This window comes from Mytilus californianus, unplaced genomic scaffold, assembly GCF_021869535.1.
Source record: "Mytilus californianus isolate M0D057914Y unplaced genomic scaffold, xbMytCali1.0.p SCAF_8, whole genome shotgun sequence".
Classification (NCBI taxonomy): Eukaryota; Metazoa; Mollusca; class Bivalvia; order Mytilida; family Mytilidae; genus Mytilus; species Mytilus californianus.
In genome coordinates, this window is record NW_026262734.1 from 57,371,366 (window position 1) to 57,389,538 (window position 18,173).

The following is an 18,173-nucleotide window of genomic DNA, read 5'->3' on the forward strand; positions in this document are numbered from 1 at the left end:
CTTTTCATTAACGTTTTGTGTTATAAAATGTTTCAGATCCGCCAGTCTTAAAAGAAAATTCTCAGGAGGCAATAGCAAACAAATTTCAGATTGACCTGTTGATGAAAGTATATCCTTTACCAAATTGCAACATTATATATCAGGTACTTAATAAGGAATGCTTGAAGCTTACTTTTTTTCTTGAGTTGTTTAGAACTATATTAAAGGAATCACTAGTGTGCGTGTGTTTGTCGAGCGTTTCTGTCTAATGGACTTCTTTGGAGTTATGTCCTATCTTGCAATCGGCCACTTAACTATAATATAGTTTGTACTATACAAATAAAACAGTACAAATAAATGAGTTGACTATTCATTTAGTTGACAATCCTTGTTTCCAGCTTCATTGCTTTTATTTGGAGAAAATTGTATAGTCAGATTCTTTGTGACGCATGTCTTCTTTGTGTCATTGTCCCAGTTTGAATTAGATCAATGCCAATTTCAATGTTCATATAAAGACAATGACTGAGAGTAATATATATAAATACATAAAGCGTGCATACCTTTTTTTGGGGTAAGAATCTAATTAATTGAACAAGATACACGTGAAAAATTTCGTCAAGTCTAGATTTTCTTTCCTTTTTTAATTGTTATCGCAATATGCCGTATAATATTAATAGGATTTCAAAATAATAGTAAATGGCAAATGTGTAAACTAGATGATGCAGCTTAAAAATGGAATGTTTTATTGTATCGTTTAAGGAAATGAATATACCACTTAAAATAACAAACTACACCACAAAGACGTACAATCACACGGGCTGTTGTACATTGTATGACATTAGGATACAACAAATAGTAGATATAAATCACGTTAGCTGTAGTGGAAATATCAATTTGACTTGTAAAGTTGCAGATCGAAATTACACCCTTACTGAAAAGAACATTGATTCATGTACAAAAGGTATGGTTATTCAGATATCAATCATGTCAGTTCCCGGGGAGACAATCTACCTGGAATATAATTGTGTGTTATCGACATGATCTAAACGTGTCAATTGTGCATTTTTTGGCAGCTTTCTGTTTAAATATTATGAGATCTTAAACTAAAACTAAATTCAGCAAGTTAACACAATGTCATAGATACAGGAAGATGTGGTATGAGTGCCAATGAAACAACTCTCCATCCAAGTCACAATTTATAAAAGTAAACCATCATAGGTCAAGGTACGGTCTTCAACACGGAGCCTTGGCTCACACCGAACAGCCAGCTATAAAGGGCCCCAAAATATTACTAGAGTAAAACCATTCAAACGGGGAAACCAACGGTCTAATCTATATAAAAAACGAGAAACACTTATGAAACACATCAACAAACGACAACTACTGAACATCAGATTCCCGACTTAGGACAGGTGCAAACAATTGCAGCGGGATTAAACGTTTTAATGGTACTAAACCTTCTCCCTTATCTGAAACAATAGTGTAACATCACAACATATAAAGACTATAAAATATCAATAAACAAACGTAGTAAAACAAATGAACATACACTGACAAATAAATTTGATCTATAATACAATGTAAATACAAAGTTAATAAAAATAAGGGATGAATAATTAAAGTAATGTATTATACCGCTGTGAAATGCTAAACAATTTCAGAAAAACATCAACTTTGAAAAAAATACGTCATATTATACACAGGTAAATGAAAATAATTTTGTTGTTAAGTATACATCTTCTTATGTCTGTATAATCTTCCGTTTAGGAATACAAAGAAGTTTCTTGTATATCAATGAACTATTCTAAAACTTGGTACATGTGGGGTGTATGTCAACAAAAAAACTATAAAATTGGTGCTCGATAAAACTTCGTGTTCTTCATGTACAGGTGCTGGACGTGTGATGTATATACAGTTTAAAAGGAGAGAGGAAATAATTTTGATGTTCATAGTACGAAGAATTAAAAATTGATAGTAATAATGCCACAAAACCAGGTTCAACCCACCATTTTTTTCTTAAAATGTCCTGTACCAAGTCAGGAAAATGGCCATTGTTATATTATAGTTCGTTTCTGTGTGTGTTACATTTTAATGTTGTGTTTTTGTTGTGTCGTTGTTCTCCTCTTATATTTGATGCGTTTCCCTCACTTTTAGTTTGTAACCCGGATTTGTTTTTATCTCTATCGATTTATGAGTTTCAAACAGCGGTATACTACTGTTGCCTTTATTCTTCTTATGTTGTAATGTTACACTACTGTTTATGGTTAGGGTAAAGGTTGTGGCTTAGTAAAACGTTTAAACCTGCTAAGTTGTGTGCAATTGTCCCAAGTGAGGAGCGTGTTGTTATGTGGTTGTCGTTTGTTGGTGTGGTTCATAGATGTTTCTGGTTTCTCGTTTTTTATATAGATTAGAGCGTTGGTTTTCCTGTTTGATATAAAAAGAAGATGTGGTATGATTGCCAATGAGACATCCATTTGTTTGATGTGTTTGAACTTTTGATGTTGCCGTTAAATAAGGGACTTTCCTTTTTGAATTTTCCTCGGAGTGCAGTATTTTTGTAATTTTACTTTTTACATGCAATGCATTTTAATTGGTATTCTACTTGCCTTGAATTCCACTGGTGACATACCATAAGTAATTAGTTTACCTTTAGTCCTCAACATACTTAATTCCTTCATTTTGATTTATTTAATAACTACAAAAAAAAACTCAAAAGACTGCCGCCTTTCTTCATACAAAGTTGTATCAAGTTTTGATGAAACATGTGTAAATCATGTAAATTGCGTATGCTAAAGTCCTATCAGAAATGTGCGGCGTTTGCTTTTGTTCTTATTTATATAAACAAGATTTTTGTCACAAAAAAATCTGTATTAATTAATATTTTTACTCTCTTAAAGATTAAAGATATAATCATGACAATATATTGGTCACTTTTCAATGAATTTAAGGTATATGTTAAATTCTATTCAACAGCAAGCGTGTCTATTCCCAAAAATTGACAGGTGAAAAGGTAAAGTTAATAAAAAAAAAAATGGCTTACAACGATGGATTAACGTCTAAGACGTACATTTTAAGGCAAACGTATTTGAATTTTTGTCACTGGATGTTTTATTTGTCTGTTCGTTGTGGCTCTTGTTTAACTGCTATAAAATGATTTAGAAAAAAAATGGCTTCCATGATTTTTATTTCAAGTTTGCCATTTGAAACTGAAATTTTATGTTTGGTTCAGGGCACCACATTGCCTTTTGGAAACAAACAGTAACAAAAACCAACACTAAATAGTGTATTAAATATATACAGAAACAGTGACAACCATTTTGGAGATGAACGCAGTTATATACATAGACATTTTACTAGTGTCGAACATAGTCAATCAAGATATTTCATTCAAATTATGAACATTTGTTTATATTTTCAGTACCATTTTCTAATGTGAATAACCCTTACTGGTCAACGCCTGTAAAATTGATTGGAATAGTAGCTTTGATATTTCTATTCGTATTGGTGGTTATAATACTGTTGTGGATATACGGTAAGTATTTTAATTGAGCTGGCAGATTTTTGATATTATAAACACGAGGCGATTAGAAGCTTGACATTTGTTATAGAAACATGTCTATTGGAGAACAGACTGTTTATTGACTCTAGATAATATTGTTTTCTTTTTTCTAGTTTGTTTGATGTCTCATTGACATTTGTACAATACCTCACTGAATTCATAGATTTTGGTAAAAAATATAAAACTGTGTCAGTTTAATCGTATTTAATAAAAATAAAAGAAATGTTGCTTAAAAACCATGAAAAACAGCTTTTCAAAATAGATTTGTGTCCTTTTTATCTGGTCCGGTTTTAAAAAAACATGAAAATTTTAAAATGAATTGATCAACACTATAAGATAGAACTGTAATCAATACCAAGGGTTTAACAGAACAATGCAATAACATAAAAATAAAGCTTCAGACAAACACAGAAGTTCCTTACTTTGCTTATGATGTGCATATACACATGTTGCAGTTTTAAATAACATGTTATGAGCATTCAATCAACCTCCAATGGTGGTAAAATAAAGGAGAGTTCGATACATATCATTTCAAAACAAAATATTTCAATCGATATATAGGGTGAATGACCAGCGATCATAGGTTAAAAATATATATACAATACTCATGAACACCGTTTCAATTAATTCTTGTCGTTTTCTTATGCAAGCTCACTGTATTCAATTGCTTATGCTGAAAATTAACCTCATTCATAATTGACAAAAAGTTCACAAATCTATCTAAGGTCACTTTAGTGATAGAGTATATGTAAAATATTAAATAACATATTATAGTAATCACTGATTATTTTATTGCTGTTATTAATAATCAATAAAACATCGAAAAACTTATAAAACGTGTTTTGTTTCTCCATCTTTCAATGTTCTCTATTACTATTTTGAAACAACATTTTCAAAACGTAATATATTGTCATCACAGCTTAAAATTCATTGAAGAAATACACTTACTTAAATCCAGATGGGTGTAACTGTTGAAACTTGCATTATCTGATACATGAAAAAAGACTCTGGGCTATCTTTAATACCTTTATATGTTAATCTCGGGTTTCTTTTCAGCCACCTTTTAATTGTATTTTCTTTTTTCTCACACTAATTTTCATTTTATGTATTACACTACGCATATATTGTTTAGTACTTATAACTTTGTTTATTGTTGGTCCATTGTTAAATATGTATTTATTTTTTTAGTAAAAAGAAGACGCCGTCATGACCAGACGGAGATGAGTGTGTATTATAATTATAGACAGCCAATGATTTATAGATAACAATAAGGAGATATGGTACCATAGCCAATGGGACAACCACTCACCACTTGTTCAAATGAAGTGGATTTAAGCAATAATTGGACAACTATACGGCCTTCAACAATGAGAAAGAACCATACCGTATAGTTGGCTATAAAAGGCCCCGACATGAAAAATGGAAAAAAAACCAGAACAAAATTTGTTTAAGATTCTAAAAGAAAATGATATATTTGGCCTGGGTAAAATACAAGATAGAAAAAAGTAATCAACGTCTGAAAATTAACTTATTTAGACGGTTTGGGTTTTTTATGATTGTTGAAGATCCGTTCCACTTGGACTCTGTTGGATAGTTTTCTCAATTAAAATCCTACCATATCTCCTTATTGTCGTAGAGAGTAGGACAATGCCGATATAGACGATTTTTATTCTTATATTCGTTATTATAGGTTACGAAAAACACATGCACTTTCATTTTGTCCGCATACTATAACATTTACTCGGTTATAAGAACAGACAATTTATATGTTTGCACATGTGTGTTATCTTGTTTGTTTCTTTTTCATTAAAAACAAGTAAAGAAGTTTGCAACTCTAAATCTCCAGTTTTTAATCGAAACAAAACTCGATCTGGTTATATGATAAAACATGTACAAGTTTATCATAGAATTTATTTCAATGCTGTCCAATATCTTTCTGCAGGAGTTTTTTCTTCTTAAAAGTGGATAATTCCGAAATGGGCGTATTGAAATAAACATCTCATCAATGTATATATATATATGAATCAAACTTAACTTGATGTTTGGAATCCTTTATCTATAATGATCAATTGATTTTTTTAATATTTAATAAGCTATATGGTGAGGTTGTAAGTTAAGTTATAACTCCATCGTTCCATTCATTATTCACGACAGACAAAATTACATTTGCTAAATGCAAATACACAAACTATGTCCATCAGTAGAAGAAAAAAAATTGCACTAGAAATGCTATCTGACTTATATTAAATGCGAGAACCAAATTTCTCAAATAGGATCTGAATAACAATACACAGGATCGGTTCGCTGGATTCATTTAATACCATCTGTGTTTAACAATTCTGATTTATGATATTTAAGTATGATTTTTATAACATGTATAAGTTATTATTGGATTTGAACTATCTGCCAGTAACTTTAAGTATTATTGCATCTTTACCTAGTATGTTTTGTTGAAACATTTGTAACATAACTATCCAGTGGAGAGAAATCCGTTCTTTATCTTATGCTCATAGCATAAAAAAAACTCTATGGTTGCCTTGGATTTTCTTTTTAATGTGATTAATTGGCGTATATGATGGATTCCAAGTAATTATCAATACCTTACTTCCTAATCAGTTTTTTTTTAATATATATATTCAACAAAATGTTATATGAGGTTTTTAATTTTAGAATAACAATTCGTTAATAAAGGTAAATAAAAAAAAAATGATATTGTATGTTGCATTTGAAACTATTGTTATATCAATTGCCTAAATGTAGAAAATAGGATATGGTTAAATCATCAGATTAATTCACTTTTGATACAATAGTATAGCATTTCTTAGTTATGAAATATATCTATAATGTTGCATTAATTTATAAAACACATATCAATACCGTATTTTTTATAACATTTTTTTTTAATCAATTTAGAAATAAGGCATGCAATTTAAAAAATGTATAAAACTCATTTACACTGATCTACTTTACATGCACTTGTTGATTGAGATATTTTTCCACTGTCCTTTGCACTTTCACCAGGGAACATCTACACAAGGGTCGTTACGCTACTAAGGACTTCTTGCACCCAACAGCACATTCACCAGCACCCAACAACTTTCGTCATTTATTAAAAAGCTGCTGTCCATAATTCTGTCAGATTATTCTGACCACGGTTGTTAATCCGCCATACTTAGTGTATTAGGCGTAAAGTGCAGTCAATGGTCTCGTCGCCAACTATAAAGCAGAACCAGACATACATCAACTTATACGCAGGACAGCAGTTCTTGCACTAGGTGCAAATGCAGAAATAATTTTTTTTCATATGTTTGTGAGGTATGGGAAAATCTTTAATCCCTTTACATCTAAATTAATAAAATGGTTTGTTGAATTTAAACTAAACTTATGACGATGTCTTGCAAGAAAGTTGTCTTTGAAACTCTGTTAATTGTAATATTAGAGTACATTTGAAAGCAAGCAATATAGCTGAGTTTTTTTTATCTGATATCGGCAACGCATGGTGTCCAACTATAGATGTTATACTTCACATTTTGATTAAGGACCAATGATTAGAACACAGAAGCTTTACAATACTAAGTTCTTACTTATGAATACTTCTCGGATCTGTAAAACCCTAATTTTCTGTTTGTCTAAACTTTAGATATTTCAATATGGGGAATGGACTTCTCAAGATTATCTAAACTGAATGGCTTTAGAGCTGGTCATCGCCTTTTCAATGATGAATTGTATCATGTGAGCGCTCTTTTTGGTCTATGAGCATCTACGTTCTTATTGTCGATACCTGACATTGCAAGTAGGGTATGCTTAGCATGACAACGCATGTAATTCTGTTAAGCCGGTGAACAAGAAAATCCAAGATGTTAAATATGTTTTGTTGATTTCTAGACCAATATCATACCACAATCATATTATGCAACTATGTTTTAGATAAATGAGTATTCAATAAAAAGGAATTCGATTCTCGATTAACCTGGAAAATAAATCACAAAACATGTTCACATAACCTAAAATAAATTGTAAGGATGATCTAATGGGTAGTTACATAAGAAAGTGCGAAAAGATCTGTACAAGGTAATTATTTGGTTGAGTATATAGGTACTTAGTTAAAAAATGTTAGTGAGTGATAAATCGGAACATGTATAAAAGAAATTAAACCGTGAAGCATGAAGCATGATGAGAAACCTCAGAAAGTCTCGCTTATTAGTAACCGATATAATGCGTCGATACTTTCATTTAGAGCCATTATCTAATTGAATATATAAGTATTTCGTAGACAAAGTAGTTTAGGATTGATGAATCTGAAACCGCATCTCATGGTATTGCATGTTCACATAGAGCATAATAATAAATTACTCTGATATTGAGTAAACATGTTACGGACATTTTTTTAAGATGGACAGATAAAACGGTATAAACATCCCTTATCAACGAAAGTATACAATAGTTTGTTTTCAAGATTGTTAGATACATGAAGGTTAACTATTGTGAGTATTGTTTATAAGGGAAATTCACTAAGAACAAATATGTGTGTGTAATTCAAATAGTTTATTTTAGAGGTAAATTGACAAAATCTCGCGTGTCAACAAACTTGCTTTGAAAACTTTAAAGATATAAGGGTATTCGTCCATCGACACGATAACGCGTGTGCAAGAAGTAATTTGTATATTTTCTGAATCTAATATTGCGAGAAACAGCTAACACATGCAGTGCAAATGAAAATAAATCTTGCAAACACTGTTTTGATAATACACATTAGATTGTTCTTCGAGCACACGTCCTTATACTCTAGTGAACGTTGACATAACGATTTTCCGTTCACTCTGTTAGGAACTGTTCAGAACAAAATGACCGCTTCAAATAAAAAGTGTTCCCAGTAAATTGAAACGATATCCGCTTTACACTTTCGTCTTGTTATTTTCCTTTTTGACTTCAACGATGCAATTGAGCACGTATTTTTCAAACGAAATAAGCAACACGGAGAATGCCAATTAATCGTTAGTTTTTGAGAATTATTATTTTGGTTTGTTTTGTACTTTCTTTCTTTTTCCTTCTTTTTTTACCAAGGTGCTGTCTGGTTTTTTTTTATGAATAATTGTTTCTGGTCATCAAACGTTATAAAATCATTCATTGGAAAAGCCATTACAATTTTGTCAAGATGCAAGTTATAAGAAACTCAAATACCAATGTCAAACCATATCATGCAGTTATTGTATTAGTCTTTTGCCAAATTTAATTTCAATCATATTTCTGTAAGTAATTAGATACTTTGATTGATAAAAATAATAACTTTAACATAACGAAATACACTAATTTTAAAAATACAATGAAGTTAATCAATCTGAGTCTGATTCATGTGCATGCATGTAATATTGTGTCTGTGAAGTACATAATATCAAAGAAGTTCGCTTGACCTGCTTTGCCGCAAAATGCAATAAATATCTTGCTATCAAACTTAAAATATAAATCTATCTTTGATCGAGATATAAACCGTCAAAGATAGATTTTATATTTTGTTGCATTCTAATACTAAACACCAAAGTCTACTTTAAATTATAGTATTTCTTTTAACACCAGTGGGTCAACTGATGTTCAAATTATAGCCATATTTGTCAATTGGGCATACCATGGTACCGGATTGGTAGATGCATTCAGATGTTTAATGTCAAATCAAAATAAATATATACCATCGACAGATGTTATTCATAAGAATGAGTAACTGTGAAGAAACAACAAAAAGAGACAAATATGACAGACAGCCCAATATAATCTTTACATACGTTAAAAATAATATGACTATACATTAACAAAATAGCCAAACATACTTCATTTAAACTTGAAAAATTAATGTTTAAACCTACATGCATGTTAAACGGAATGGAAATCAGTAATTGCCTTTTTGTTAATATATGCATCCATCTTATGACAATTTGCCTATGGTGAAACAAACGAGAGGAACTAAAACACAACAATATTTTAGTGGTAACCTATTGCATATACATTCTGAGACCACTTTCGTAGATAGAATCCGGAAACAACCACAAGCCAAGTAACTTCCACACAAGCACGATATGTCGAATATTTAACTACTCAAGGTATTGCTTCAAGGTTTCAACAGAGTATATCTATATTAAAGTCTCTTCTTTTGACGTAAAGTCAAATATCAGCCGATCCGCACTGTTCTACATTTATGTCAATGTGTGAATCAGATTTGTTTGTTTGTATGACTATGTTTAGTAAATGTGGATAAAAACAGTGAACATTAAAGTCACCAAACTAATAATGACGAAAATATATCATGCATAGAGGAACGCGGGGATCTACGACCTTGTTATTGTTGACCAAAGCCCATAGAATAAGCATCAAGATTATTTGAGAATAAAACAAATTGAGGCGTCATACCAGTTAATTCCAATTGAAAAACAGACAATATATTGAAAAATCTCTCAATCCCTTCAAACAAAAAGCTCTAATAATCTATAAAATCAGCAATAGCAATTTCCTTTTCACCACTGATTTGATAGTGTAAGGTTTTATTTACAACTTTTTTCATTTTATGATACACATTGAACTGTTTCTTAAAAATATTGTAAACATAAATTGTGGTCAGGGCCTAAAAATGGTTGACAAACTGAGATCTACAGACATAATTTAACTTTATAAAAAATATGGTTGTTAACTGTAAAAAATTCCTACAAATATAACTTAAGCATTAAAACTCAACATTAAAAATTGCTAATTAATTCCAAGTCACTAGACCGATAAAATGCGACTTCATACAAAATATCATTGATTTTTTAATGTTTACCACAACATGCACAAGTAGATCCAATCAAACTAACTTATTCAGAAAACTAAAAATTGAAAATTACTTATTACTTCAAAGTCAATATAGTTACCATGTCCTAAGGAGCGGGGCCTAAAAAAAGTCGTCAAACTGATATGTACTGATAATTATGTAACTCAAAAGTAAATATCAACGATCTATCACAAGTAGTTCCTATCAAACTGAAATAAGCAAAAAACTTTACAACTGTTGACGCTGTCGCCGTCGACCTCGTCGTCGTCGAAGACAAAATAACCCTTATGTGTCGATTTCTGTGAACTTCATCGCAGTGGAATCATCAAATGAGTCGGCAACTTGAAAAAATTCTGCATCCTTTTTCGTTTATTTGCCGGCTATCAGTTTATCAAAAAAACTCTTGTCCTTAAAAATGTGCATAGTTAGGATCGGTCATCTGTATTTTATCTCCAGAATGCTTCTCAAGTCTCCTGTAAGTTATCAGAAGCGTTTAATGAATAAGAGTAAACTGAACCATATCTTTACAATTTTAGAGCGTTTCAAAGATGTGTTCATGAGGTAATTTACGAATAAAACAAAATGAGGTGTCATAGCAAAACAGACAATGTGTTGAAAAATCTTTCAATCCCCCCTCCACCAAACAAAAAGCTCAAATAATCTATAAAATAAGAAAGAACGATCTACGTTTTACCACGGATTTGATAGTCTAAGGTTTTGTTAAAACAGTTTTAATTTTATGACAAAACATATAACTTTTTCTTAAACATATTGTTAACCTAAACTCTAAGATTCACAGTGGTTATTTATACTGTAGCTTGGCCACTGGATTTATAAAAATGTCACTTTCATTTCCATGACATCCGTCCGCGGCGGCAGTATTTACAAAACTGTAAACACAAAGATATGTCTCACCTATTGGCAAAGAACTCCGAAAAAGACTATCTGATGGACAGCTACATTGCTTATCAGTCCAGTCACTGAATCATGATCTAGTGGGCAGGGCCTAAAAATGGTCGACAAACTGAGCTGTAGAGACAGAAATGTAATTATATAGCAAATATCATTGTCTACTGAAAATAGTTTCAACAATATAACTTAAGCATTAAAACTTAACATTGAAAATTGCTAATTAATTCAAAGTTACTGAACCATGTTCTAGGGAGCAGGGCCTCTCAAAATAGTCGTTAAACTGATATGTACTTATTGAAATGCGACTTCAAACAGAATATCATTGACCTATCATACGTAGATCCTATTGAACTGACTTGAGCAGAAAACTTAAAATTGAAAATTGCTAATTCATTCAAAGTCACTGGACCATATCCTAAGGGGAAGGGTCTCTGAAAATAGTCGTTAAACTGATATTTACTGACAAAACGCGACTTCATACAGAATATCTTTGATCTTTCACAAGTAATACCAATCAAACTAACGTAAGCAGAAAACTTAACATTGAAAATGGTGTACTAATTCAAAGTCAATGGACCATTTCATAGAGAGTAGGGCCTAAAATAGTCGTAAAACTGATATGTACTGATGGTAATGCAAATTCATAGTAACTATCAACGATCTATCACAAGTAGTTCCTATCAAACTGAAATAAGCAGAAAACATAGCAATTGTTGACGCCGTCGCCGTAGCGTTCGTCCTCGTCGAAGACAAAACAACCCATATGTGTCGATTTCTGTGACCTTCATTGCAGTCGAGACATAAAATGAGTCGGCAACTGGAAAGGAATCTGCATCCTTTTTCGTTTTTTTTTTTTTGCCGGCTATTGATTTGTCAAAAAAATTATTGTCTTTGAAAATTTGCACAGTTAGGATCCGTTATCCGTATTTTATCTCCACAATGGTTCTCAAGTGTCCTGTTAGTTATCAGAGGCGTTTAATGAATAAGAGTAAACTGAACCAGTTCTTTACATCTTTAGAGCGTTTAAAAGATGTGTTCATGAACGTGTAATATCGATGCAGACAGCTTAGAGAAAAGAAGAGATTAGCACAGCGATTCTGCAGCAAAGCAGATATGAAGTTGGATATTTGCGTGTTACGACGATTTATTGAGTACATACATCTGAATTGTTATATAATTTCTTGAATTAGTTTGTCATTTAAGACGAACCGATTGTTTTGTCGTTTGAACTGTTTCATGTTTCGTCATGTCGATGCTTTTCAATATAGCTGCCTATACGACATTGGTCAACTCGTTATTGAAGGTCGTAAAATCGGATAGATAATTGTTTAAATGTACCTCATATGGATTCATGTGGTAACGACAGTTTCCTTCTTGTCATTTATATAACATCTTCTTATCTTTCACATATCCAGTTGAAGTTCAATCGACGTTTCGATATCCGTGATAAATAAGTCATATTCAGGGGAAGGAAAAGTATTAAGTAGACACAAGGTCATGTCGTGTCAATAGTGAAATGCTCTAATAGTATTTTACTTGTTAATTGTGGTTATTGTTGAAGGCTTTATGGTGATCCACTGCTGTCTATATGGCGGTTTTTTTAAGGTGTTTCATTGCTATTCATTCATTGTGCCATATCTCCTTATCCATACTACTAAAATAACGAGGTCAGATTCGTTAGCCGGCATGACGTAAATTCGACGAATCAAAGAGTTCAACTGTATTTATAACTAATATAATAGCACTATGGTGTTGGTTAAAAATTTCACCATTTCAGGGCCTTTTTTTACATAATTAACATTACCAATAGTTAACAAGTTCTGGGTCGAATCCGTCACCGAAACCTATAGTATCTGTCACCTATTAAAATATACGTTCAGGAGCATGGTATTATTTTCTTGCACGTAGGGATAATGATAGCCTTTTTAGAATTTTCACCACTTTATATACGCAATATAACATTCAGAAATTTATTTGAATATGTGTCATGACCGTTTACTTTTTATGCTATCTTTATAAACCGAAGGCCACTAGTTCTTTTATGTCTTTTATCAAGCAATGAATACACAAATTCTTTTTCCCCTGCATGTAAAATTATTTCATATTTTTCTACACCTGATTCATCCCTCAGTTTGGGAAAGTATGTTCAGTAGATGATGTATTTTTTATCCAATCACATTTTAGATACATTGACTTAAGTAATTACTTACTAATACAAAATAAACTTTTTTTCATCTTACCACTTTCACTAAAGGAGTGAACTAAAGCCAAATATATAATGTTTCAAATCAGCACAGAAGTAAAGCATTGTGCTTCAAGATGAATGTTTGGATTGCCAACACTATTTCGAGTTAAACTGACTGAAAGAAATAGTAGAAGTATCAAATCTTGAAAAAAGATTGTCAAGTCCATTCCATATTTAACAGCACGCCTTACATTCCTATAAGCATTTCTAGATTATGAAGGCAACATAACGAAATTCTTTAGATGACAGTAAGCTATTATTCTTAAATCTTTTTACAATATATGTACTAGAATATATCTCTAAGTTGACTGTTTGTCTCTTTTGTCTTTTCAATTAAATTCATCTATTTTAGCTAAATATGGGGGCTAATTGAATAAGTAAGGACCCCTTAACCACTTACTGGTCCCAAGAATATCTTACTGGTGTCATGTTACCACAGAGCTACAAATAAACCTGAAGAAAACTAGTATAGCTGTACTTGTTTGGATAAAAAATAAAAAATAATGAACTTGACTTATTTCGGTGAAAATTATAGGATGTACAGGCACATAAAATATGTCGCGTTACAAATTTTAGTTGTTACACATGTTTCTAACACTGCAAAAAGATAAAATCATATGAAACTTCAAATTAGAAAAAAATGATGCATTTGTTTTTATAACTAGATGGCTAGTTTTTATAATAAAACTTATATAAATATACTTTTTTTCTGAAGAAAATTCTTTAATTCGTCCAAATTCAAATGAAATTTCCTTTTTTTTAATTGTTGGCTTCCAGACAACAATCTGCCTACATGTTCTCCGTGTGCGGTTACCTCAGCGTGATCATTCTCGTAAACATTCGTTGATCGCAATAAGCAAGTGCGAAGGAGAAAACCAAATTGGCAGAAAGAGTCAACAAACGTTAACATCGCTCCGTCATCGAAATTAACTATATCTTATTGTACATGTTATACACTTGCTTACCTGGATAACCATGCTTCTTTGTAAATTGTTTACAAAGATGACTATCGGTACATTTCAGCTTCAAAACACGACAATTAATTACATGTAGCTACCATATTTTCACAACAAAACTGACGGAGTGAAAATTTTTTTCGACTATTATACGAAATGAATGCATAAAACATGATAAATTCGTGCACAGAAGACTAAGTTTATGATATATGCATGCATTGGTTCAATAATTGGATTAACATTTTTTTCACCAGTCACTCGTTTCATATGACTTTAAAGCGAGCATTCATGATAAGAAATATATTGCAAGTTACATAAGAATTATAAAGTTCTACTTTATAGGTAAATTTTAACATTATTACTCACATTTCAGGCAAAATTTGCTGAATTGGCATTTTCACTCCCAAAGGTGGAATTTAAGGGTTGTTTTTATTCTAGTTGCCCTTAATAAATTTTTGAATGATAAACCTAGAAATCGAACGTTTGGGAAAGTATGTTCAGTAGATACTGTATTTTTGTCTAATCATACTGTTCAGATACATTGACTTAAGAAGGATACACAAAAGAGCTACCTAAATTGCGGAATGTAAATACTACCGTGCCACCTTAAGCCTCTGTCAGGCGCACTACTAAACGGTGTAATTGGGATTTGCTATATACACGGGTCATTATCACACCTAAACTTCGGCTTTGTACAGGGATTGCTACTACTAAATTCAATCATTGACCCAAAAAATATCTACCAGTTAGTTGAAAGCAGAAACACAGTGCACCTCATAATCATTATGACTTCATCAAATGACAATACGAATACTAAAAATCCAGGCTGGGAATATGGCAAAGGAACTTTAATTCAGTCACAGACCCGCGATTTCGCGGGTGTGTTCTAGTCTTTATAAAGTTTTATCATACTCAACGTTGGATTGAACAAAACAATCCTAGTCTTTAAGGTGGCTAGGGCGTCTTAATTAAAATTGATAGAATTTTTTAATAATTTGTCAAAATGAAGTTTTTATCATGCTTTTTTCAAAAATATAATAAAAAGTATGGGTCACCGGACTTTTTTTCATGCTACAGGTAGTGCAAAATTGTCAGATTTTGTATAGATAATGCATGGAAGATCAAATTTTGTTTGATAAAAAGAAAACTACCTGATAGAATTTTAAGATATAATGTGAGAAGATAGCTCTTATAACATGCTTTCAGATAAGAAAAAGAAAAAATGGGGTCACCGAACTTGTTTTCTTGCTACAGATGAAAATAGGTGAATTCACAACACTTTCTATTATAAAAATGACTTTATCGGAGTTATCTCCCCTTATTTGGCAAAGTTGAAAAAAAATTAATCAAACACAAATAAGGTGTTTTTGAGAAATTACAGCAATAGTTATGATAAAACATCCAATTTTCTATAATGATATCAAAAGTCTTACACATAAATTGCATACTACTCTCAAAATTTGCACATTTAATCAAAGATCTAGACCAACGTTATCTGCTACTTCAGAATCTAAGATGGAGGAAGACACCCGAGCCACCTTAATTCTGTATAGTGCAACATTATTTTGTCCGTGTTTGTATTCTAAATAGCATTAATCTTTATATATAAAAAAGGAGATGTGGTACAATTGCAAATAAGACAAATAACCACCAAAGTTCAAATGAAGTAGATGTAATTTATTGGCAACCGTACAACCTTCAACAATGAGAAAAACCCGTACCGTATAGTCGACTATCAAAAAGGCCCCGACATAGAAAATATTAAACAATACAATTAAGGAAGCTAACGGCCTAATTAATAACAAAACAATTGACGAAATACAACAGAGACAGACATATCTTTATTAATAACAAAACAATTGACGAAATACAAATGAGACAGACATATCTTTATTGATAACAAAACAATTGACGAAATACAAATGAGACAGACATATCTTTATTAATACCTCAGTTGCTTTGTCATTGATGGCATAGTAAAAGTTTGAATACCTCTTACCGAGAATTGACTGACATTGGTATTACCTTGACAATCCTATGTCATTCAAATACGACAATCATTTTATGATATCGCTCAGTTTTCGGAAAATTTACAGGACGTAAATACAAAGTTATTACTTTCAGTTCTAGTTCCGTGAATTATATCAAAGTTTCAAAAGACCTAAATATAGTTTAGTAACCAGATAACAACAACAAATACTTTAAATGCCCTATTGAAAAATTTCTAAACACTATGGTTTTGACATTTTGACATTTTTCAATCAATGTTCTTATTAAACAATCTTCAAATCTTTATTCAGAATTACAACTAAAGTACGTTATGCTCAGGTAAGCAAGACTTCGGTCCGTTGATAATTTTCTGTTTGTGTGTATATGTAGTTTGATCCGTTAATGCAGTTATGAGAAATTAAAAGTTTTAAATAATGTGAAGGACTGTGTTAGTAGCTATATAGACTTCGAATGCTTGGTGAATAATTACGATTTGCAAAACGCCTTATGAATAAATCAAGATTTTTAATTTATAAAAGTTTTATGAATAAATCAATTTTTTTAATTTATAAAAGTCTTATGAATAAATCAAAATTTTGAATTTATCAAAGTCTTATAAATAAATAAATATTTTCGATCTATAAAAGTCGATTTAGATTTCCACATTTTTTTGGCAGAATTACTTTCTATTAAAACTGTTTGCCATTGAGATTAACGAACCCTTCGATCAATAAACCAAAAATCATGTGTATGTATACATGTACCATATAGTTAAACACAAATCGAAGAATGAATTGTGATATCTTTAAAGAATATTAACAACTGTATATTTTACGCAGTAGATTATTGAACTTAATTAACATACTCTATAACAAATAAATTAATTACCGATTAACATACTATATAACAATATATTAATTAACATACTATATAACAATATATTAATTAACATACTATATAACAATATATTAATTAACATACTCCATAACAATATATTAAAAAATCAGTCCATGGCGCGCGGAAGTAGAGCAGAAGACAGTATTGTTTTTTCAGGGGTTGACATGATAAACGTGATCGTTATTAGTTTCAACTGCAAGGTTCTTATGCAAGCAAATTTAATAAAGAATGATATTATACACGTGTTTATGGGTTTTTACTTAACAAAGCGCTTTATTTCTGATCTTTTTTCTGTGTGCACAATTCTGATTCTACGTTTTTCACCTTAGAAAATCTGTTTGGACGATTCCATATACCATTATGTTATAGGGGTTTATAGATTCAGTGTCGAGTTAATGTGTAATATTTAGCGTTGTATGTGAGAAATAAATAATTTTTCTGATAAAGTAACTAAATTCAAAACCAATATAAGTATAGTTAACATATATATTATATTCAACCGTGTAAATTGACCGGAATGTAAATGACAACACAGACCTTAAATTCTGTTTGGTCTATGGTTGTTTTTCAACCAGTTTACTATGATTTGGTGGAAGTATGTTCTTATTTCAAACAGAGGGGCACTCAGCCTATATCAATATGTGGTTGAAGCGATTGTTACTTACTAGGTGCGAATGATTTTACTACAATTTGTAAAAATTTTAACAGGTGTTTATACTGAAAATATGCAAATAAAATCATGTCTTTTTCAGGACTTCTGATCCATGTAGTATGGCATGTTTGTGAGATGTGGTTATTTTAGATGGATGTTCATGAAAGACCTGTAGTACAATGTATATC

General features: G+C 31.2%; 1 protein-coding gene across 2 annotated transcripts in view; it reads left to right on the forward strand.

Annotated features, from left to right (window-relative positions):
* Nucleotides 1-5,377, forward strand: part of LOC127712507 (uncharacterized) — a 44,305-nt gene extending 38,928 nt beyond the window's left edge. For both annotated transcript variants that reach the window (XR_007987107.1, XM_052218983.1), the window contains 4 exons: nt 37-143; nt 739-940; nt 3,398-3,511; nt 4,727-5,377. Coding sequence is in view for 1 of the 2 variants with exons in the window: in XM_052218983.1 (XP_052074943.1) it covers nt 37-143; nt 739-940; nt 3,398-3,511; nt 4,727-4,803 (500 nt within the window). In the remaining variant the exon portion in view is untranslated. The remainder of the gene's footprint in view (nt 1-36; nt 144-738; nt 941-3,397; nt 3,512-4,726) is intronic.
* Nucleotides 5,378-18,173: the final 12,796 nt, after the last annotated feature.